At 40.4% G+C, this 23,374-nt stretch overlaps 1 protein-coding gene across 4 annotated transcripts; it reads left to right on the top strand.

Annotated features, from left to right (window-relative positions):
• Positions 1-878: 878 nt before the first annotated feature.
• usp3 (ubiquitin specific peptidase 3) lies at positions 879-23,374 on the top strand. Of its 4 annotated transcripts, none has more exons than XM_088920130.1 (16): positions 881-937; positions 1,156-1,252; positions 7,950-8,010; positions 8,330-8,467; positions 10,019-10,102; positions 12,143-12,224; positions 12,604-12,686; positions 13,355-13,468; positions 15,219-15,332; positions 16,020-16,166; positions 16,901-17,007; positions 17,091-17,171; positions 17,447-17,565; positions 20,154-20,267; positions 20,359-20,426; positions 21,803-23,374. In XM_088920130.1, the coding sequence occupies exons 2-16, from the start codon at positions 1,162-1,164 to the stop codon at positions 21,969-21,971; spliced, it is 1,572 nt and encodes a 523-aa protein (XP_088776256.1). In that variant the 5' UTR covers positions 881-937; positions 1,156-1,161; the 3' UTR covers positions 21,972-23,374. The 4 variants fall into 4 exon arrangements, with proteins under 4 accessions (XP_088776255.1, XP_088776253.1, XP_088776256.1 ...); XM_088920128.1 differs by having other exon boundaries at positions 15,216-15,332; XM_088920129.1 differs by having other exon boundaries at positions 879-1,252.

Raw genomic sequence — 23,374 nt, 5'->3', positions numbered from 1 at the left:
ACCAAAAATAACATCAGCAACCAAAATTATCCTTCACCTTGGTTCACATCTTCATTCCACTTTGTACAATCAATCATGTGTACGATTTGCCTATTTCCTTCCACACTTCGCTTGGAGAAGCGGACAATTCCTAGTCTCCCAGTCTTGTTTCTTTTTGTATTATCACCTCCCCCTATTCATCTTCTCGCACTTTTCAATATCCTTGAGCTTCACAGAGCTGCACTGCACTCTTATGCAGAGACGCCAAGGGTCCGAAACGTTTTAATTTTCTACCCTACGCGGAATTAGTGATCTGCTACTAAGCAGCTCACTCACTTTCAAAAAAAAAAAACAAGTCGGAAACGGTAGCCTATCCTGGGCAGTATCCCAGCTCGACCTGGGCACAGACGACTACGAGCAAACGTTAAGGAAAAGCGTTCTCTCAAAACATAACAAAACAAATTAAAACGCGAAGTTTCTTCATTCGCTCGTTTTATCGAAAATGCAGAGAAACAAACAAACAAACAAACAAACAAACTTAAGCGGTGTCACGCCATCCGCCGGTTTACCCCCAGTCAATGTTTAACAGAAGGAATTAAGCCTCAATCGAGATTCTGTTTGCTATGGCATTTTAAAAATGTTGATGTTTTGTTTTGTTTTTGTTTGTTTTGTTTTGTTTTGTTTTTGGCGTGGTGACAGAAAGTTTACGTTCGCGGCCGCGCCGACGAGCGACCAGGCCCGCCGGCCGCACAGACAGGAACCAGTTTCTCGGGTGTGCGCGGCTGGGGTGGATTCGGCGCACACGGACGGGATCCTCTTCCGCCGCGCAGTCTGAAAACGCGGCTTGGGGCGGCCTGCTCCAGTTCCGGAGCTGGCTCGGCTGCCGTGCTGTGGGTAGACAGACACGCTGTAAAAAAAAAAAAAAAAAAAAGATGGCGGCGGCGGCGTATTATAGTCGGTGAGGGCTTTTATACATAAAGAAAGAGGAGAGGGGTGCAAAAAAAAAACCAACAACAACAACTCGTGAACTAGAGGACGGGCACGTTGCTGCTGCTGCTGCTGTGAGCGGGACACCAAGGGTGGGGGGGGGGGGAAATCAAGCACTACCGCACGATCTTGAGCCTTTTTTTTTTAACAGCCCGTACTCTCGCCCCCCTTTTCAACGCATCTGTGTAGGTCTTAATGGAGTGTCCGCATCTAAACTCCAGCGTTTGCATCGCCCCGGATTCCTCCCGGTTCCCAAACGGTTCTCCCTCGTCCTGGTGCTGCAGCGGTAAGTCTTGGAGCTCCGACGCCGTGCGGGTTCGGTCCGGACAGGGCAGGAAACCTCGCAGGCTCGCCGAGGCCTGTGTTTCGAACAAAACACACACACGCATATATATATACACATACATGACACGCTTATATTTCCTGTGCTTTCTTGACTGCTTTGCGGATCGCCCCCGCTGAGCCTTCGCGGTGAATGGCACAGGCAGATGGTTGACACCTTCGTGAAAAGGCAGCCGATTGTGTTGTTGGCCAGGTAATCGCCGCGGATTGTAATGGCACACGAGTTAGCCCCGAACCGCGGAGACAACTTTTTGTTATTTTGTTCAGTCTGCTAAATCTCCTGCCGCTTGTAAGCAAATTGTGGTGGGGGGGGGACTGCAGGAGATATTTGGGGCGAAATGTACAGTTTCCAAGGAGGGTGCAGTTTTCTGCTGAAACTGTGGACGTGCACGATTTCTTGTTGCCATGAAAGAGGAGATGGGGAACAAGAAGATGATGAGTGGTGAATCAACGTGGACTTAAATCCGGTTGTTGTTTTTTTTTTTTTGGTGGTGGTGGTGGTGCTGAGGTCTGCACATGTACTTGGGTGGCAGTACTGGCTGTGCGGCTGAAGAAACACTTCGTGACCATAAACTGAAGTCAAATTGCGGGATCGTTTTTCACATCGTTTGAACATCTTAGTTTTTCTCAGATCTTTCACGTCTACAGTATGCATAATCAGAAAATAACTTATGTTTGCCTCCATTTTTTACACCTTCTCCCAAGCAGGATGTTGACACTAAAAATGTCACTCCTGCCTGCTTGTTTTTGGCTCAAGGCATGTTGAATATCTTTTAATTAAAGGAAAATAGCCTGTCTGGTTTTAGACTTTTGTTTTTAAAATGTAGTTAAAGTCTAACAACTGCCTTGTATTTAAGAATCTACAGGCACTTTCCAAATAATCTGATCTTTGTATAACTGTGGAGTCTGAGACATTGCATTTTCTTTCAAAGAAATGTCAAAAGCAAACCCCAGAATGCAATTATTTTCTACGTACTGTAGCCTTATAAGAAAGGACAGTACCAGTAAGCTTGCTCATGTATCTTTTGAGCTTCTTAAATACTATTGGAAGCGCCACATATCTGGTGGTTACACAGGGAACGTATTTACGTCATAGTGTTTAGAATTGATAGCGCTGTTATGTTGAGTGCTGTTAGTCCAATCAGCCAGATTTGATTAGGGGCTTGTGAGTGTACAGCAGGAAGGAAATGATTTCTTGGACAAACTTAAGATAACCTTTTTTTTATCCTGACTTTACTCTTGTGAAACAACTCTCTCAACCAAACACAACACTCAAGAGCTTGATTGATTAATATCAGTAATAGGTGGGAATAGAATAAAATTTCAGGTTCCTCTGGCGAGAGTGAGACATGTTGTAATATTAATATCATGGATGAAACTTGCTTCCACTGTGATTTGTCTTGTTGGTCTCCCCTAGTTGTAAGAGTGAGCCCTATAATGAAACGTTTGCCACCCCTTTTGTGATATGAGATATAATCCGATGGCCCCTAAATTTGTGTACGTGGACAGGAAATAGTTTATAAATTACAATGTCATCTTTCCCTAGTGAAATCTAAACTGTATGCTGTTGTACAGGAAGTGGATAGATCATGAAAACATGCCAAGCACATTAAAAGCAAGAGTTTCCACACAGGTGTGGCTCATGCGTTTATTAAGCAAAAAAACATCCCAGCATCCTTAGGGTCAGGTATGAACATGCTGGTTCCTCTGAAATATGGTGGGCACGGCTACAAGAGAAAGACCTCTGTGACTTTAAAACAGGAAGAAGGGGGCGTTTGGCAGGAGTTTCAACTTGCTCAAGTTCGACCAAAATGGCTCAACTTGCTGCTGTTTCACGACCAGCAGTGTCTAAGCAGATGTCAGCAGGGAAGGACATCATCAACAAAGGGAACAGTGGGTGGAAGAGTATACCCTAGGATTGTGATAGCTGTGCATTAATTCAAAGAACAAGGCAATGCAGGTGAGGAGCTACAGATCAGATGGTTGGAAATTTCAGTCTGGGGTGCACGCAGCCAGTTAAAGCAGTACGAGTCTGCTAAGAACACCACAGAGTGGGGTACCATAGTTGCATTGCAGTGCACAAAGTGGTCATCATACCTGGCAGTGCACCAGCACTCCATAGCCCTGATTGCCTGTTCCCAAAAGTGAAGGGCTCTGTTGGCTCTGTAATGTTGTGAGGTCATTTTCCTGGCATGCCTTGGGTGCACCCATTCCCTTGACAAAGCAAGGTCAATGCCAATGGCTTCTAAATGGTACCCAGGGATCATCTTCACTCTGTGTTGCAGCATTTCTGTCCTGCCGGGAGGGGTGTCTTCCAGGGTGAGCATGACGTTGATGTTATCCATATATTATGGTCTTCTCGGTCTCTGACTCGGAACCTAATCGAGCATTTTTGGAATATCTGGGATATTTTTGGGAGCGTTTTCCACCTCTGTTGACGTGTGTTGATATTCTCGTGGGCAAATGAAAACTCGTCCCTCCTCTAGAATTCCCGACGCTGGTAGACTTATTCCGTGGCACATACTGGCTGCCCACGGTGGAGCTGTGCTTTATTAAGTGACTGAATGTTGCTTTTTCCATTGTTTTTATGTCCACTACCTGTAAGCTCTTAGTGAATATCTGGTGTTATCTTGCGTTCCAGGAAAATTGAAGTGGTGTGTTATGCTGTTGTTTGTGTTTCTGGAGTCAAATGGCTTTCTTGATTAGACTGCAACAGCTGAACAGATTGTTCAGTGCATTGACGTCAGTACTCCCTCTCTCTGTCACTCACACACACACCTAACATCCAGTACAGGAACTACAAAATTTTGTAAAGCAGTTAAAACATAGCTATGTGCTGAACTTTGTTTTAAAGTGAAGCTAACAAAAGCTTTTGTTTCTGAGGGCTTCAGGAAAGGAATCACTTGCTGCGGAGTGTACATCTGTCGCTTTCTCAGCAGTCTGCCTAGAGCTTGTGCCTTCAGCTTTAATGTCATGAGTTTGGGTTTGGTGTCTGGCTGAATGTGCTTTTGGCTTTGTGTACTGTAGCTGGTGAGCACTGATTCCTGTCAGGCAAACCAGTGGGCAGGGCGGAGTCCTGCAGAGGTGGCTATGAGTCAAATTTAGCAAGAGATTTAACCTAAAGAATTCTCGCCTTCAGATTGCTGTTCGGTTTTTTAATGTTTCAGCGCATATGTTGTATTTGCTTCCCTGTCCATAAAGAGTATTTGATAGAAACCTATTAATAATGAATGAACAAAACAATTGAACAAACACAATGGCATTGATACTCACGGTTCTTTGTTCACCCCGGGTCTGAGTTAGCTTGCCTGATTTTATGGGTTTTGCACGTAAAACTCCAAACGTTTCTGTAATTTAAATGTACCAAAGTAAACATTTATATTTTTCACAGTGGTTTTTCTGCACAGCAGGCTGCTTTTGTTCCCTTAACGTCTTTTTTTTTTCCTCTAAATGTGCTCCTTAGTAGATACAATGTGCTATGAATGCCAGTTTTATTCTCTTGCTTTGTTCGTAGAGAAAAGATGTGGTTTAAAATATGCATAGCATGCTGAGCAGGACACTGGGTATGTGGCCACATCCTCAGTAGAGAATGCTTCAGTATATTTATTGAAGCAGAAGCCTAGTCGAAAATCTGGCTTGCTGACCTTTTGGTCTCGGGGTGAAGGCAACAATGCTTAGCCACAGCCCAGGCAAATGCTGTCGGACAAAAGCCGAACCACATCCTTGCAGCTGCATCCTTAATTAACTTATTTCATCAGAGCCTGACGAGCTGATTGATGAATGTAGATAGCGGTCCTTGTTTGTTTTCTGAGGAACCTAAAATGGATTGGAGGTGGGGGGATCAGGGTGCATGTATTTGACCTAATCTCTTGACAGCTCGTGCTCACAAAAAAAGGGAAAGGTGAGGAATGCGATGGTCTGTCAGGCGAGTGAGGGCTTGTTTGCACCCCCTGTCTACTCCTAATGTTCCCAGTGAAGTCATTGCACTGCGTTTACACTTTGGCCTAATCCAGCACTGAATTTTCCCTGAGTTACAGTAGTTTTCAGTTTCTTCTTGGGTTACGTTATCATGAGGGATGTAATGTGGTATTGATTTTTTTTCTTTTTCTAGCCCGTTTTTTTTTTCTGACCTTTCAGTGAATCCCCTGACCACACTGTGCATCTGCACAAAATGGGGCTTCTGTATTCCTAAACTGAATGTATGTGCTGTAGACTTTGAAATGGATGGGCTATAAGCTCTAGGGTGCCATGACCCTCAGCGAGAATAAGCCTCTTTCTTATATTAATACTGTCATTTTTGTATCGGTTGCTAGAAAATATTCTTTTTCTCTGACTGAAGTATTGTCAGATAAACTTGCGAAATGGCCTTAGAGCATCTTATTTTTGACTATGATTTAATACAAAAAATGCATATTATATGAAATAATTGGTCATTTCTTTTGACATTTGAACTTTTTTCTTCTAATAAACACACAAGTATTCATCTGGTAAAAGTCTATTTTTATGCAATGGTCATATAAAAATGCAGTTCTCATCTGAACATATTTGGCACTTTTGAAACCAGTGCTTTATTGGTGTTAGTTTTAACAGCATTAATTAACAGTTTCAATATGAAATATCTCAACTGATGTCCAGGGAAGAGTACAGATAAAAAAAAACTGTTTAATTATAATATAGAGATGTTTACTGCTGGTAAATCAGATTAGATTTGTACAGGGCTCTGAATGGCAATAAAATAATTGAAAATCTATTAAAATTTGTTAAATGGCAGCATACAAAAAGCAAAACAACAGCATTAACAAATCAAATCTGTCATGACAGCTTTGTTACTACCTTATAGCCTAGTCTCACCAGCTCTGAGCAGCTCAGCAAGGTTGGGCTTGTTTGATACTGGAAAGGGACACATTAAGAAAAAATATGTTCTTCTGGCAGTGGAAGATACTCTTCATTTCTTCATTCCGAACTCAGTGTCTTGAGAGGGTGCTATAGGAAGTCCAGTCGTTTGGATGAGATGTTAACAGAGATCCTGTGTGTAATGGCGGGTGGGTGTTGTATTATAGTGAAGCACTGTGGGATGAAAGAGCTGTACAAACGCAAGCATTTAATTTAAATTGCTTTTCCAGTGGTAAGTGTCTCTGTAAAGACCTTTGTATAGGGAATCCTTTGTGCTCTCTTTTATTTTTTCCTTTGTGCAAATGTTTGTTCCCTTTTGAAAGCAGGTAAGGACAGATCTTCTTATATATTGACTTTTTCCCCGATGTTGACACAGTAATAAAAAGAAATTGCTGGGCTCTCTCACATATTGACTGTTTCTTAGCAACAGTTATTTCTGATGCTTGTCGTGTGTACTGAGAAATGGTGATCGCAATTAGCACAGGGCTCGTTCACCTTTGAAACCATCAAGTGATTAGAAGAAATACTGCAGATTCAATCGTGGGAGTGGAACTGTTAAACTCAAGAAGTGGTGTGGACTGTTGTTTTTACTGGCGTTCATAATGCACTAAATATAAGTTACCAACTAGCCAGCTTATCTTCAGTCATCCTGGTGGAACTGATTATTGCTTCCAAGGGGAGTGTCTTAGTGTGGTCTTCACAGTCCTTGCTTTGTGTTTTTGTTTAGCATCTAGTCTCTCGGTGAATTTAAATCCAAACGTCTGCAAGCTAATCACCGTCTATTGGTGAAGCTGTGTTAAGCAGCAGACAGATCCGCAGTTGTGCTGCAGTCTTGAGTATATCAGGTTTTTTCCTCTCTAGACTGTGTTCCATTAGAAAACATCAAGCACATTGCAGTTGGTGTTTGCCCTGCCTTTTCCACCTCCACAGACTTTCCACTTGATTTAGTGCTCGCTAATCTTAGACGGGTTTGTGCATTATTCATTTGGATGCCCGTGCATCATCTTAGCAAGAATGTCTCAGAGCTGTTCATTATGAGTTACTGAGTCCAGTTATTTTCATTTCTATATTACATGCAAAGACATCAAGGTGAAGTTTGAGACAATAGTTCCATCTTCGTGTATGTAGGTAAATTTAATAAAAACTTTTTTGAATTATCATTGATTGTATAACCTGAAAAGTGAAGAAAATGATTTTGCTGATTTACTTTTTTAAGGTAATTAAAGAAAAACCCTTTTCACATAAACATACTGAAAGATCATTTTTAAGAAGGGTGTTTATTTAAAGGTCCAGACATCAACCATGTTTTTCGTGGATCTTAAATGTAAGGCATTAAGGTACACAAACTTCTGTCTAGTCAAGTACATCTGAAATAATGTAATGTGTAGTCCCCAAAAGCTTTGAAGAATTTTTCACTCATTTTATTTTTAAATCGTATAGCTGTTTTACACCACCTCCATTTTTTTTCTTTTCCGTTAATATTGCAGGTGATCTAAAAGAACAGCAGTTCCCTCTGCGTACCACTTTGTCACATACACTGTTATGTATAGAATGCTTATTATAATATTATAATGACCTTATAATATATAAAAACATTATATATATTATAATAACAGAAATGGCATCTGGGTGGTGACTGAATTTTTAAATCGGTTACCCAGCTGCTACAGCTTTGGGATCTGGTCAGTGGATTCGGCGACAGTAACTTTTGTGAAGTGCAGCTCATTGCATCATATTCTGTTTTCCAGTTTGCCGCTCAAACAAAAGCCCCTGGGTGTGTCTGACCTGCTCCAGTGTGCATTGCGGAAGGTAAGTGAAAGTGTACCACGGAGACACACAGCTACAGATGTGACTGTCTTGATCATGTTGGGAGATTTAGAGGAGCTTCAGCCTCTGATGTCAACAAGATCGTTTTTTTTTGTTTTGGTTCTGAGAATGTTATGTCTTGTTATGGTGGTCTAACCTCTGAGAAAATCGCCCACTTCACCTGTCTTTAAATTAAACCATGTAAATCAAACCATGTGAAAGGATTAAAATCAAGTGCTCTTAATCCCTGGAAACTAAAAGCAAGTGACTTAAAAAATGTGTTTTGTGTCTCAAGCTTTATTTTTACTGTTCTTATTGCAAGGTATGTGAATGGCCATGCAAAGAAGCATTTTGAAGATACTCAGAGTCCTGCCAGCAATCACAAAAAATCGGAGAAGCATGATAAGGAGAAGCCACTACATGCTGTGTGCATGGACTGTAGCAGCTACAGCACATACTGGTAGGGGAAAGCTTGGTCTCTGTGCTCTACCTGTATTTTCAGCTCTAACAAACTGTGACATCAGCTGCCAAGATCTTGAGAGAGGCCTGATGGAAAATTCCAGCATACAGGGTTTATTCTGCACAATATACTAACATTCATTCGCATAGCAGTGCTGCCTCATCTAGCAGTCTCTTATTTTAACACCCAGCAGCATTAGGACAAAACAAGTAATCTAAGTGCATCAGCAGTAGTTGGTTTTTGTTGAATTCACAGATGATAGGTTTTTCTTTCTAATGCAGTCCTGTGTGATTAAGACGTAGCTTAGTTAGCTTTACAATTTCATAACTAAGGCAGTGTATTGAAATTGAGTGTGGAGAAATCTCAGCTTTTTGCGATTGCACAACAGTGTTAAGACAGTTCAAGGGGAAGAGTAATTAGGAAGTGGGCAAAATGTTTTGTGTAATGTCAGTTTAGGAACAGAAGTATACAAATTGTAACTTTTGGTGTTTTAGTTCCTGTAGCTGTAGTCTAAATGCAGGGAAGGGAAAAGGAATGTGTCAAACGTCATTGGTTTATTGAAACCCTTTTGTTTGTCCTCATCTTTTCCTCTCCTTTGTCCTCAACATGGATTTTCCTGGGTTTTTTGTGGGCTATCTTCTCTGCCTTAACCACAGCAGCTGCAAAAAACACACCAGGCTGCTGATGTTTGCCAGGTGCCATTACTCTTGATCTTTAGCTCTCCAGAAGTTGGAATGCATTTTGTGGGATTAGAGAAATCCTTAACCAGTTCTTTAGCAGGGCACACAGGTATTCAGAGGAATCTGAAAATGCAGGATAGTTTCTCACTGACATGCTCTTTACCCATTGCAAAAGTGTACATGTGTCAGTGATCAGTGTTCATTTGGGTACCTTATTTGTGACTGCTCTACTGTGGAATGTTAATTGCAGTTGTGGCATTTTTCTAAGTGAATACAGCAAGACTGGGTTGAGAGTGGTGGATTATGACATGGTAAATTGTGATTCAGTGAAGAGAATTTTATCTTTGCAAAACAAATGGTATTTAAGTAACTTGGCCTTGTTGGGTTTTGGGCCTATATCTTCTGTGCTAATCTAACTTTGCTCTTTCGGTGGAAATCGTAACTTTAAAATTTTAATGGTGTAAAATCATTACAGTTAATATACTAGTATGATTTTGTACAAAAAACATTTTAAACCTAAAATTAATTTCTTTACAGTTCACTATAGTTGCCTTTAAGAGCAGCAGAAGACAGAAACCATGCTGCAAGAAAAAGTTTTTTTTATGTCTTGAATGTTTCTATCTAATATCTAAAATAAGCCACAAGTAATAGGTGTATTCCATGCTGAATAAATTCCAGTCAACCTGACTTGACACCTGAAGAAGGCTTCACGGCTGAAACGTTGTTTTCTTTCTCCCTTTTTCTCAGCATGAATTAAACCCGTTACTTGTTCCTTTGCAGCCTACGCATGCTGACGCAGCTCCCCACCTGAACTTCTAAAATAAGACGGTGCATATAAATATGAATAACCAATACAGATCCATTGTTTCAGCTACAGATGTGATGATTTTGTTGTGAACGACACCAAGCTGGGCATGGTGCAGAAAGTGAGAGAACATCTTCAGAATCTGGAGAAGTGAGTATGAATAAGACCGAGAACCTGCACTACACTGTACCCGTGTTGCAGACACAGCTTTCAAGACAGAATGTTAAGAATACAATTGAAGCTCCTGTTAGCAACATGCCGGTTGAAGTAAAAAACAATTCTGCCTTAATACTTACTTTCCACATTAACAATATTTATTTGAGTTTTACTTTTTTTATAGACTTGCACAAAATATGCCCTTCTGCTTTCATATATACAGTACATATCTTGATGGATCAAGCTCAGGTTTTCGCCAAGCATGCTGTATATTTTCAACAGATTTTCTTGTCATTATTGATTTATTCACAAACACATAAATAAGATAATTTATTAGTTAATTTAGGTAGGCCTAATGATTCAGCATCACAGGTTTTTTATAGTTGATTATTATAACCTGATAGGTTCTTAGATGATTCTTTTCTGTAATTTTTTGGCTCCAGTCTTCAATGCTGGATACTGATGGACTTTAAAGACTTGGAAGACAAGAAGAATGTAATAAACAATTAAGGCCAAGTGAGAGATTTGCTTATAATAAGAAAATGTTTCTATGAATTGCACATAATACACGTGGGTATCTAACAGCTCTTATGTGATATGAAGTAGCTTTTCTTATGTCTGATTTATTGTACTGTTAATGATAATCCTTACACTTACATAGCACTTTTTCTGAACACTTCACTCAAAGCGCTTTACAGGTAATGGGGATCCCCTCCACCACCACTAATGTGCAGCCCCACCTGGATAATGCAACAGCAGCCAAAGTGCACCAGTATACTCACCACACACCAGCTATAAGTGGGGAGGAGAAGAGAGTAGTTAAGCCCGTTCATAGATGGGGATTAGTAGGAAGCTGTGGTTTGTAAGGACCAAGGTGAAATTTGATCAGGACATTGGGGTAACACCCTTATTCTTTACAAGAAAAATCCTGGGATTTTTTCATGACCACAGGGACTCAGGACCTCGGTTTTAGTCTCATCCGAAGGATGGCACCTTTTTTACAGCATAGCGTCCCCGTCACTGTACTGGGGCATTAGGACCTACACGGACCGTGGGGTGAGTGTGCCCTACTGGTCCCACTAACACCTCTTCCAGCAGCAGCCTTAGTTTTTCCCCAGGAGTCTCCCATCCAGGTACTGGCCAGGCTCCCACCTTCTAAACTTCAGTGTGCTACAGGGTGATATAGCTGATGGCTATGCCTATACCTTTATTATAATATTCAAACAATGAATGAACATGGTTTATTTTTGTATTCTGGGTATTGAATACCTCCTCAGTATTTCTTAAATATCGTGTGTGTCCAGACAGGCATACCTGTATGTGTTAATTCCTCTGGCTAAGGCAACTTCATTGATAAGTTGGCTTGATAGAAAATAGATCGATTCAAGAGAGACTTTAGTCATGTGGTCTACTTTAGCAAATACCAAAGAGGACAGAGCACACTGAAGCTAAAACAGTCTGATAAGGAATTTTTCCTTTCTAAGTATTCAATAGATAGTTTTATTAAATGGTTGTACACCCACAGGAACCAGAACAGCATGTTCTGTTTTGAGTATGTAGGTTATGATGATGATTTAAAAATGGAAACGCACTTCCCCTCTTTTAGAAAGAAAGCATGGCGTTGTTTGATATTAAGCCATTCTTAAGGTTTTTAATATTCTTTCTGTGCATTTATTTTTCACACTTTTCCTATATAAAAGCCCAAATAGAATAATGATTTTAAGGCAGTTAGGATATGTATTTCATTTGCCCGTTTCCGTTTTTCATTTTATTTTAGATAGTGTCATGTTACCCAATCACTTGGCTTGTCCATTGTCGCATTGCAATCGATAGGTTTCATCGCCAAAAACAAATTACCACTTCATCTCATCGTCTGTTCAAACTTTTGTAGTAGATTCAGTTTTCTGAATAGCATGCAGTTTTTCACAACCCCGCTGGCTGTTGTTCTTTTAGGGTGGTGGGGTTAGAGTTATCGGCAGCAGTGAGACACAAGTGCACGAGGAGCAAGATTTCACTCTTTGTTCTCTTCTACAGCTCAGCCTTTGCTGTGGATAGACATAGGAAGCGGAAACTGTTGGAATGCTCATCTCTCAACAGTAAGCTCTTCAAAGACAATGTGAGTACCATTTAAATATGCCATTTCCTGGAGACTTCCCCAGGAAAGATCTAAAGTCATAATAGGCAGCAGTGTGTCGCTGTGGCAAGGACTGACATTTTATCTCGGGCTCTAGTGTTGTGAACCTTGGGTTAGCACTGCTCTGGTAAAATGCTCTGTTGTATAAATGGGTACAAATTCAAGTCGCTTTGGGTAGAAGAATCAGACGGATATTATAAGTCATTTATATTGCGAGATGGTTGTTTTTTAAAAAGTGCCCTTTCTTTTCACATTTCTCGGTGAAAAGCAAGAAATAGCACCGTTCATTCAACGGACTCAGTGAAAATGTTTCATTTTCCTACATCTTCCTGTCTTTAAAGGGCTGTTTGTCTCTTTAAAGGGTGGTGCCTCTGCTCTTTGTGCAACAGGCCTTCGCAATCTGGGAAATACGTGTTTCATGAATGCCATTCTCCAATCCCTCAGGTAACTAATCAGCCAGTGTGGGGCTGATCTGCTGCAGTGACCTTGGTCGCAGAGGTGTGGGAGGCTGGCAGTGTATGGAAAGACCAGGGATTTTAATCTCTGTTCTGAACTTGGCTCTCTGAGCCTGAGACTCGGTTGCAACTGTGCCTGATGACCCTTACTTAGTTATTCATCTGTGGACTGCTGCGATAATTTTAAATTAGCAGTTGGGCCATCGGTATGAATTGAAAAAAGAACATTAGTTGAAACTGAAGTAATGACGGTTTTACAATAACGGTTTTCTTTTCCACAAAAACAAAGATTAAAAACCCAGAGTTTTTAACTGTTTAGTTGCTGGACCAGGTTCATATAAAGTTGTTGATCACTAGCATTTTCAAAGTGACTTGGTTTTAATTTAGAAAGTATAAGGGGTTTTTACACCTCCAAAAGGTAGATTCAAGACTGTCAGTGAAAAGGCAAATGCTCAGGCCAACTTCTTGTAGACTCTATTCTGTGTTTTCTTTTAAGCTTTCACGTTCCTTTTTGAAGGGGGGTAGTTTTCAAAGCTTGGCAGTATCATTGAGTTGTATACTACCTCGTCCATTACTAGTATTTGTGCTTGCATCAGTACTTTTATCAGTGTAAACTTATCGCAAGTGCTATACATTCACTTTCTGTTTCTCTTCCAGTAATATTCAACAGTTCTGCTGCTATTTCAAGGAGCTTCCTGCAGTGGAGTTGCGCAGTGGTAAAACTGCAGGAAGAAGAATGTACCATACAAGGAGTCAGGGGGACACCAGTGTGTAAGGTCCTATTCATTTTCCTGAAGTGGAGGTAGTGGGAGCTTTATTTGGTTCATAATTCAAATCCCAGCTTTGCAATATTAGTTTCAGGGTAGGCAGCTTGTTCTTAAAACTGCCACAGCTAAACTTTTGAGTATTCATTCAATTTTATTTGATGATGGATAAAGCCTAGGACAAATTTATCATGCATCTAAAAAAAAGTTTAATCTAAAAGTTAGCAGGGCCTGGTTTTGCAAGAAACATATATAAGGTTTGCTGCTGACTTTCCAATCCTCTGATTTAAATACAGCTGAATATGCATGGCCCTAGTAAAAACATTCTTAAAGTTAGTGGTGTTCAGAGGACAAACTTCAAGCCTTACTGCTTGAATCTCTGGTTGTGTGGGAGAGTTACCACCACTGCACAGCAACAGATTCAGCTATCCATCGTCCAAAAAGCCACTTATTCTTGGTCAGGAAGCCAGTCCATTGCAGGGCAAATATGGGTACAATTCAGAGACCCCAAATAATTAAGCCATGTATTTGAAAGATTCCCAGTGACAGAAACCAGTTGCACTGCACCAGTTAAGTTTAACACATAAGGTGCCCTTGCCTGAAGGTGACCCCAGGACCCAAGAGTTCTTCGGCAGTCATGTTAAAGGCTATGCCCCAGTGCTTCATTTCTAATTATATTGAGTGACAGATAGAACTAAATGCTGCAACAAGTTCACAAAGTTTTTTTCAGGAAATGTCTTTTTTGCAATAGCTTCATTAACAGTCAAACTTGCGAAACAGGAAAATGTAGTATGCTGCTTAACACTTGTCATCAGCAGGGAATCTTCTGTGATTTCAGAGGCAGGTTTCTCTGGCGCACAACGTTCTGTGCGAGGCTGCACTAAGGCAGCACACTACCGCTCTTCTGTGGTGTTCATAGCCAGCAGTGACTTCACGAATCTTTGCAGTGAATCTTGGTCTCTCGGTGACAGGCCATGGTCTGAAAACAATGGGTTTGAACACCTTGCCAAGATCAGTATGCTGTCATGCTCCATCTTTGTGCTTGCTTCTGCATGGCTAGTTCCTTTGCAGAAGAAACAGCAGGTCAGAACAGCGATTCAGCTGTGTGGAGGCGCCTGAATGGTCATCTTTGAAGATCAGACATTCTGAACAATAAGCTAATTGTTATATACAATATTACAGTAGCGCAAAGAGCAAGGAAGTCCTAGTGTCACGGTCTGACTTGGAGTGACTAGTTGCTACAGACACTTTATGCTGATCAAGTCCTGGGACTTCACTTGCTGCCCTTTCTGCAGGCTCGTCCTGGCGTGACATTACAGACACAGCTCACGTTCTCGTGATCTGACAGTGGAACAGAATCCCACAAGAAGGCATATGCAACCTATTGCAAAGCATGCATTGCATAAGTACAGCTATATTACTTGCAACATGCTCTGATAACTTTTGACTGTCACTATAGTTGACTGTGTACCTTTTGCAAAAAAGGTTTTGGCATTTCTTGTTGATAACATTCTGAATTTGTTGCAGTAATGACTTTGTTGAAGTGCTCAGTATGTATGGTCTATTTATATTAGCTTGTTAGAGTGGAATTTCCCTGCTCGACATTATCACAAAACAATAGTGCAGTTCATGAAATAGTGTATTTGAAATTTGTTCGCCCGGCTTTGCTGAGCAGTGAATGAATTTCATTCAGCTGTCTGTCAAGAATGAATGTCATGGCAATGAATTGCATTTGTGTTCTCTGATCATTGAAGCAGCTCCCTTGTGGAAGAGTTTCGGAAGACACTTTGTTCATTGTGGCAGGGAAGTCAAACCGCCTTCAGTCCTGAATCCTTATTCTATGTCATTTGGAAAATCATGCCAAACTTCAGGTAGAGTACTACTCAGAATTGCAGGCTCCACCATTCTTTTCTGTCTGTTCTCTGTGCGTGTGGGTTTTCACTTCAGTTTTCCTTAAACCTATCACCTGTGCTGTTTAACAATGATATTCTTTAAAGCATAAAATACATAAAAAGCTACATTTTTCCACATGTTTGAAATGACTTTGCATATCGTTAAGATAGTTATCATGGAAAAGGTTTGGAATCATGACCTCGGTAGGTTTTCAGTAGGTTTTTCAGGAGAGCGGTGTTTTAGCTTGACAAATTTAGGTTTTGGCTTTTAACCGAATATTAAGTAACTAGACGATGGAGAAGTCTCGTTTTCTTGAGAAGAGCTGTGAATCAAACACTGTAATGCAGAAACACTGGGTGGTGGGGTGGCTCTGTGGCTCAGGATCTGCTCCTGTGGCTGGAAGGTTGCCGGTTCATATCCCGCAGTTGTCAGAGGAATCCTACTCCGTTGGGCCCCTGAGCAAGGCCCTTAACCCCTATTGCTCCAGGGGCGCTGTACAATGGCTGACCTTGCGCTCTGACCTCAAGCTTCTCTCCCTGTCTGTGTGTCTCAAGGAGAGCAAGCTGGGGTATGCGAAAAGACAAATTCCTAATACAAGAAATTTTATGTGGCCAATAAAGTGATCTTATAAATGATGGCAAAAAAACATCTTGTTGCGTTTCTAGGGGATACCAGCAGCAGGATGCCCACGAGTTCATGCGTTATCTGCTGGATCATCTTCACCTGGAACTTCAGGGGGACTGTAATGGAGTGTCCTGTTCCACCATCTCTCAGGATGGGGTCATGCTCTCTGCGGGGGGCAAATGCTGCATGTAAGACGTTGCTGACAGTGTGTGGACTCACTCATGCATGGGGCTCACAGCTTTCAGTGTCTCGATGGCTTTTCCCCATGTTCCAGTACAGATGCAGTTTATATACCACACGTTTCTTTTTATCAAACGTCTTAAAAGGCATGTAAAATGGCCTTAGACAGGAAATGTGGCCCAGAGAGAACTGATAGTTGTGTTTGCATTTTTGCTGAAAGTGTATAAAATCAAATGTAGACAGACAGACAGACAGACAGACAGACAGACACTTCAGCAACCTTTATTGTAACATAATAGTCTATAAAACGTGGCAAAACGCAATAAGGTAGGGAGTTATCTTGGTCAGACTTGGTTCGATTTAAAGAACCCTGTAGCAAACAAAAGAAAGAAATGAGGGTTTCATTTAGTTGCACTCAGTGTAAAAGGATATATGACTTGAATCCAGCATTGAGTATACCTGTTAGACCGCCCAGCAAATGCTTTGACAGAGATTCAGAAAGTTCTTTGTTTGCATTCCCTCCAAGGTTTTGAATGTTGTTTTTGTGCAAGCATTCTAGATGTGCGTGTGTACTGTATGTGCTGACGGAGAAGCAGTGCAGCATCTGCTATTGTGGTTACACACGTATATCATGCAGAGCGGAAGTGAGGCAAGGGGTGCCAGCTTTCCTGACCTTTGAATAACACCGTGTACAAATGTCAGACCAGCAGAAACAAGAGGCACGTGTTTTTTTTTCTTTTAGAAATGGGACGTCTACAGTTGTCACGGCAATATTTGGTGGAGTGCTTCAGAATGAGGTGAATTGTTTGATATGTGGGACCGAATCCAGAAAGTTTGATCCATTCCTTGGTAAGTCATGCCTACTTGACCTACACCAGAAGGGTTATGTTTTCTGTCAGTCTTCAGTTATTCATATTTTATTTTCCTTTCAGACCTTTCATTAGATATTCCAAGCCAGTTTCGAAACAAGAGATCAAAGAATCAAGAGAATGGCCCTATTTGCACCTTGCGTGGTAAGAATTACTAGTTAGATAACCATCTTGGAGAAACTGAACATAACTTGCGAGAAGCACTTGAAAAATCAATATTTTGTTCTCTGAAAAGCTTTTCTTAAAATACGCAGGAAAAAACAACTTGCATTTTTATTTTTTAACCAAAAAGATCTGTGGGTGTCTGCTGTAACAGTGATAATCTGTGATGTTCTTGTTTTAAATGCGCAGAGCTCGGTCCAGCTGTGTAGTTTGGCTTGTTTCTCACTTAGCCAAGTGTCTTTCTGTGTTAATTTCAGATTGTCTGCGCAGTTTCACTGACCTGGAAGAACTTGACGAAACAGAGCTGTACATGTGCCATAAATGTAAAAAACGCCAGAAGTCCACAAAGAAATTCTGGATTCAAAAGCTGCCAAAGGTCAAGACATAATGCATAAAATGTACCAAAACTGTCACCCTAGAATTTCTGTTTCTCCATATTGGCCCCATTCAAGAAGTATTCAGAGTGCAACCTTAAAGATCGATTTGGGCCATACATGAAACAAAAGCTTCAATACTTTTTTTAAATATAAACTTCAAATATATCGTGAGAACAGTTGGTCTTTGCTGATCTTTGCTTGCTGATAGTCATGGTCTGTACCTGATGAAAATCCATGCGCACTGAAGTATTGGCTGTAATATTCTGATCTTATTTGTCCTCTTGCCACATTACAAGCCTCTTTTTTTATACCTTTGTGAGCATTTCCTAAAAATGAAATACAGTAAATCCTCAATATTTGTGAGTTCCCATTAATAATTTTGCCTGTTAGTGCAAAGGTTTGAGTGAACACTTTTTCTGCTTTCACACAAAATCACTTATTCACAGGCTGTGCAGTAGAAGAATACAGAAATCCTTTGCACGTCTTCATCTCTCAGATCTACTTCAGTCTCTAGTAAAGGCATGGCTTGTTTTACAAAGAGTTAGCATGCTTATGTAGAAGTGTTTTGTGGTTTGTGCTTTAGTTATTCAGTTTCCTTAAGGACAGCATTAGATGTACATTGTAGATCTATAGTAGTTCAAGTGGGTAGTTGGCGTCAGCATGCGTGAACCCCACTCCTGAAGAAGGCTCCACGGCAGAAACGTTGCGTTTTCTTTCTTCTCTTTTCAGCGTGGAATAAACCTGTTCCATTGTAGATCTATTATAAGGACAGTATATATTAGGGTTGTGCTGCCAAAGTAAAATCCATTATAAATAACAAAAAAAACTTTTAACACAGGGTAAGCTGTAATATCATAAGAGTGATCTAATTTGTTTGCATATAAAATAACTTGAATAATTGGGGGGGGCGGAAACTTTTTAATTTCCAGTATTCATTCTCATTACAAATACTACCAATAAACCCTCACACTATTTCTGAGATAAAGTTGTTTTAAAAATATTCCTATAGACATGCTTGTTTTACAGGCTGCAAAGCTATACCCTATTTTGCCCATAAGGTATAAAGTTCCACATAAGCAAAATGACAATCCTGGAGACTTCCAGGTACCCAACCCTCTCAAATACCATGATTTCTCTGTTTTGGGTCATTCTGAAGGAAACATGATGAATACTGTTCGAAGCAGGTGTGACTTAAGGGATAAAGTAACAAAGTAATTTTGTTTTAATTAGATTAAACAAGGATAGATCTAGTGCTACAGCATTTTTTTTTCATTTTACTTCCAATTCATTCCCGAGGTCTGGAAAGTTATCCGTTATTATATTTGCCCTACCACAAAGCCGTCTTTGTCATTGTGTGAACACAAATGCTTTGTTGTAATAATCACTCTACTGACCACGTTACAATAATTAAGATGTCTAAAACTTCAAAGAACATGTGTGTGTGTGTATATATATATTGAGGAAGGCATTGTGAGAAGTCACTCTGAGGATGGCTTCTTCCCTTCACCTGCGAAGGACACACCCTTCGATGTAGCAAAAAATCATTTCATAGGTGTGAAAAACAAACATGCTTTGTTGTAACAGTTTGTAACCTGGGTGTTCAGAATGGCTGGGTTATTTATTCATTTGCAAAAAGTGACGATCTTTGCACAGTTGCACAACCACAGCTCCAAGTACCACATTTAGTCACACCCTGCAAGTTTGTCACAGCTTCCCTTTGCTCTGAATTACCTTCTTTAAACAATCCACTGTGCAGTAATGGCGTGATGCTCATTGTATGGTGAGTTTCTCTTCACTGCCAGCTGGGATTTCTGATGAGCATGACAATCTTGATTAGGTGTTTGGATATTATCGAGGAGTTCGACTGAACGCTTTTCCTGTCTTGCTTGTTAATTTTATCAGCAAGTACAATATACACATACATCCCACTGATAACGGCAGAAGTACTCTAAGACTACATTCAAAGAGGTCATTGTAACATGGTCCTAATAGATGGTGATGATAGTAGTGTTTTTTTTACTTGTGACTGAAATATGCAAGCATTATTGGTAGTGGTTCCAATAATGCTGCTATCACATGATGACTTGTAAAGAATTTTTAAAAGAAAATAGTAACTGCAACTGTTATCAGCTGAACCTGTCTCCACATGTGTTAAATCGGTATTTCAGCATGATTACAGCATGATTCTTTGATTTGACATTTTGGCACTTCTCATTACAGCTTTTTCCAGACTTTATGGGTCAAAAGTGCTAAAAAAGTAAAAATAAAGCAAACGCAGTGCATTAAAGCAAACACATTTAGCTCGAAGGCTTTGCATTCCTTCTACTGGTACTAAATCCAAAAATGATAGCTATATTTCCTCAATATTTCAACCATTTTTTTCTTTTTTTTTCTTAAGAGCTTTGTACCAAAAAAAGTGTTCTAAGAGATTTTCCTGTAGTATTTGTTGTGTAGATTTGTAGATCTTAGAAATGCAAGACAAATTGAAAACAAATATATTTTTAAATTTTGTAGACCTCCATGCTTTCTTTAATGTGCCCAAGATATTGCAGAATAGTTCATGATTACATTTTTATTCCTTTATTAGGTCTTGTGCTTGCATTTGAAAAGATTTCACTGGACAGCATATCTTCGAAACAAGATAGACACATATGTAGAGTTTCCTCTTCGAGGTCTGGATATGAAATGCTACTTATTGGAGGTGAGCAGCCATCGGCCTGTTTTTATTTCTTATTTGAACGTGAAATTATTTTCAGCTTGGGTGAATCTGCATTTGTGTTTTCTGATTTCAGCCTGAAAACAGTGGTCCAGACAGCTGCCTTTATGACCTTGCAGCTGTAGTTGTACATCATGGATCTGGGTAAGAATTTAAACACAGCTGTATAGATACAGAAACCACAGTCTGTTGTCATCATCTGTCTCAGAAGAAGGACAACACTGACATTTTGTTTTTTAAAAAAGCTACAAAAATCAGTGGGAGCTGACACTGAAAGTAGTTATAATAATAATTGCTTTACACTTGTATAGCGCTTTTCTGGACACTCCACTCAAAGCGCTTTACAGGCAATGGGGATCCCCTCCACTACCACCAGTGTGCAGCCCCACCAGGATGATGCACCAGTACACTCCCCACACACCAGCTATCAGTGGGGAGGAGAACAGAGTGATGAAGCCAGTTCAAAGATGGGGATTATTAGGAGGCCATGATTGGTAAGGGCCAATGGGAATTTGGCCAGGATGCCGGGGTAACACCCCTACTCTTTTTGAGAAACGCCTGGGATTTGTGATGACCACAGAGAGTCAGTACCTCAGTTTTACATTTCATCTGAAGGACAGCGCCTTTTTACAGTGTAGTGTCCCTGTAACTATATTGGGACGTTTGGACCCACATAGATCGCAGGGTGAGCGCCCCCTGCTGGCCCCATTACCAGCTCTTCCAGCAGCAACCTTAGTTTTTCCCAGGAGTCTCCCATCCGGGTACTGACCAGGCTCACACCTGCTGAGCTTCAGTGGGCAGCCAGTTGTGAGTTGCAGGGTGAGTTGATATGGCTGCTGGCTAAAAGTACTAAAAAAAGTACTAAAAGTAGTTTTGTTTTCTCTAAAAGAACTATTACATGAGACTGTGTCCTTCACGTCTGAATGTCAGTTAAACAGTTTTCCTAGATCATTAATTGATTTGTATATTTGTATAGATTATTTCTAAGGACAGTACTATCTTACTCTCTTGCTTTGGGTGTTGTATGCTAGCTGTTCATTGAAGTGTTTAAAGATTCAGATAATGTATGTAATCAATTAATAATTATATAGCATTTCTCCAAGGGCGGAATTATCAAGCCTTTAGCTTATACCAAGCAAATGCATTGCTGGCCCGTTTTCCATATAATTATTATTATTATTCAGCTTGAGGATGCAGCTTACACATTCTTATGCTAACTGTTTTATTTTGTCCATTGTTGTGGTCTCTGTGAATTGATTTAAAGACCAAGTGAATGATCATTCATTACTAATTACTTCTGGTATTAGGATTTGTGTTACAGTCCGAGGTCTTGTTATTGAGAACAAATGCGAAGTTGCTGCAGGTTTATCCTTTGACCAGCAGGGGGAGATATTTGCTAATGTTAGCAATGGCTGTAAGGCGGTGTCCTTAACTTCAGAGCTGGGAATAGGAAAAACGTGTAGTGTTATCTGCCCAACTGAGGATATCTTATTTTCCCTGTTTTTTTTCTTTTCGTACAGTGTCGGCTCAGGCCATTACACGGCGTACGCCACACACGAGGGGCGCTGGTTTCACTTCAACGACAGCACCGTCACACTGACGGACGAGGAAACCGTGGTGAAAGCCAAGGCGTACATCCTGTTCTACGTAGAGCGGCAGACCAAGCCTGGCTCCGACACCAAGCTTTAATACCTCCCCTTCCACATGCTGCGTACTGAAGCCTTCAGACATTACGAAACGATTCCAGTTCTCCATCAACACTTGACCCAGGACGTCCTCACCTTCACTCCTCATGCACTTTTCGAGTTGCCATTGTGAATTTTTGAGTTTGTTGTATTAAGTGCTAGTATTTTTTAACAGTTGTTTTCTCCGACAACCAGACGATGTCATTGCTGCTTAAATGATTTTGTTTAAACACGATTTTGAGGTAGTGTCATTTTAGTCATGTTTGCCTTTTTTTTTATAGCTTCGTGTTACATTCCTCTCTTGTTGAGGCACATTTCCATTTGTATTAGATTCCAAAGGTAATCGTTTTCATGTTGGGAGAATGCTTGTACTTTCTCTTGAAGAAATCAAATGCTATTGAAGAGGAAGGAGACGGTCACAGACATCATGTCGCGATCATACATTAAATTGCTTTTTTTTTTTCCTCCAGCATCAAATCCTGTTGGATTTCTGTGAAGAAGTTTTCAGCCTCTTTGACATCCCTGTTCAGTCCTTAAAGAAGTGGTTTGATCCCCTGTGCTCTTATTTTCTTTGACTTGTGACTTTGTTGTTCCTGCTTAGATTTGCCATTCTGACAAGCTGTCCCACCAGACATTGGAGTTGAACCCATTCCTAGGTGCTGCATGTTGTGAACAGGCAGGAGGAAGTCTTGCACAGGTGTTAGTGCACAGTGCTTCCCCCCTGGGTTGTTCGAACGTTGCGCAGTTTGCTTCCCCTTCGTTTATCTCCACAGCGAGCTTATCTCCACACGTCTTTTTTGAAGCAGTTCTTTGGAATAGTGAGCAAAGCACGTAACCTAAGCAGAAGCCTTATTAGAGAATCAAACAAAGCATTCGTAATAGGATACTGAACAAATAAGATTTAAAATAACAGATATACCTCTTTAATTCAAGATTTAGTATGTTTTGAAGAGTTAACTTTTTATATTATGCTGCTTTTGGTTTGGCTGCACTGGTGAAAAAGATGTAGGCTTACCAAACTAGGAACGTAACAAAATGCACCTGGAATTAAAGATTCGAGATTTGAGGTCTTTTATTTCATTTCGATGTGTATTGAAATCTGAACCTTAAAAAATGTAATGCAATGTGAAAATTCTTTAGGACCGTATCGGAACCTTTTTTTTTTTTGAAGGTTCTTGAATTTTTTTTCATAAGTCTAAGTTCTGACTGTATTAGCAACTTGACCTTGTGTTGTTATTAGAATACCTTTAATGTCACTTCATGCTATTACTGAACTGTGTAGAAAACTATACAGTCAAGTGCAAGTTGAACGATTGTGTCTGAAAGTGTGTGATCTTTATTTGTTTTTTTAATGAGTAATAAACGTTGAGAATACACCAAGGATTTAATTAAAGAAATGCACATTTA

Source organism: Atractosteus spatula, chromosome 7 (assembly GCF_055471065.1).
Source record: "Atractosteus spatula isolate fAtrSpa1 chromosome 7, fAtrSpa1.hap1, whole genome shotgun sequence".
Lineage (NCBI taxonomy): Eukaryota > Metazoa > Chordata > Actinopteri > Semionotiformes > Lepisosteidae > Atractosteus > Atractosteus spatula.
Note: the sequence above shows the minus strand (reverse complement) of the source record. Positions and strands in the feature narration are given on the sequence as shown.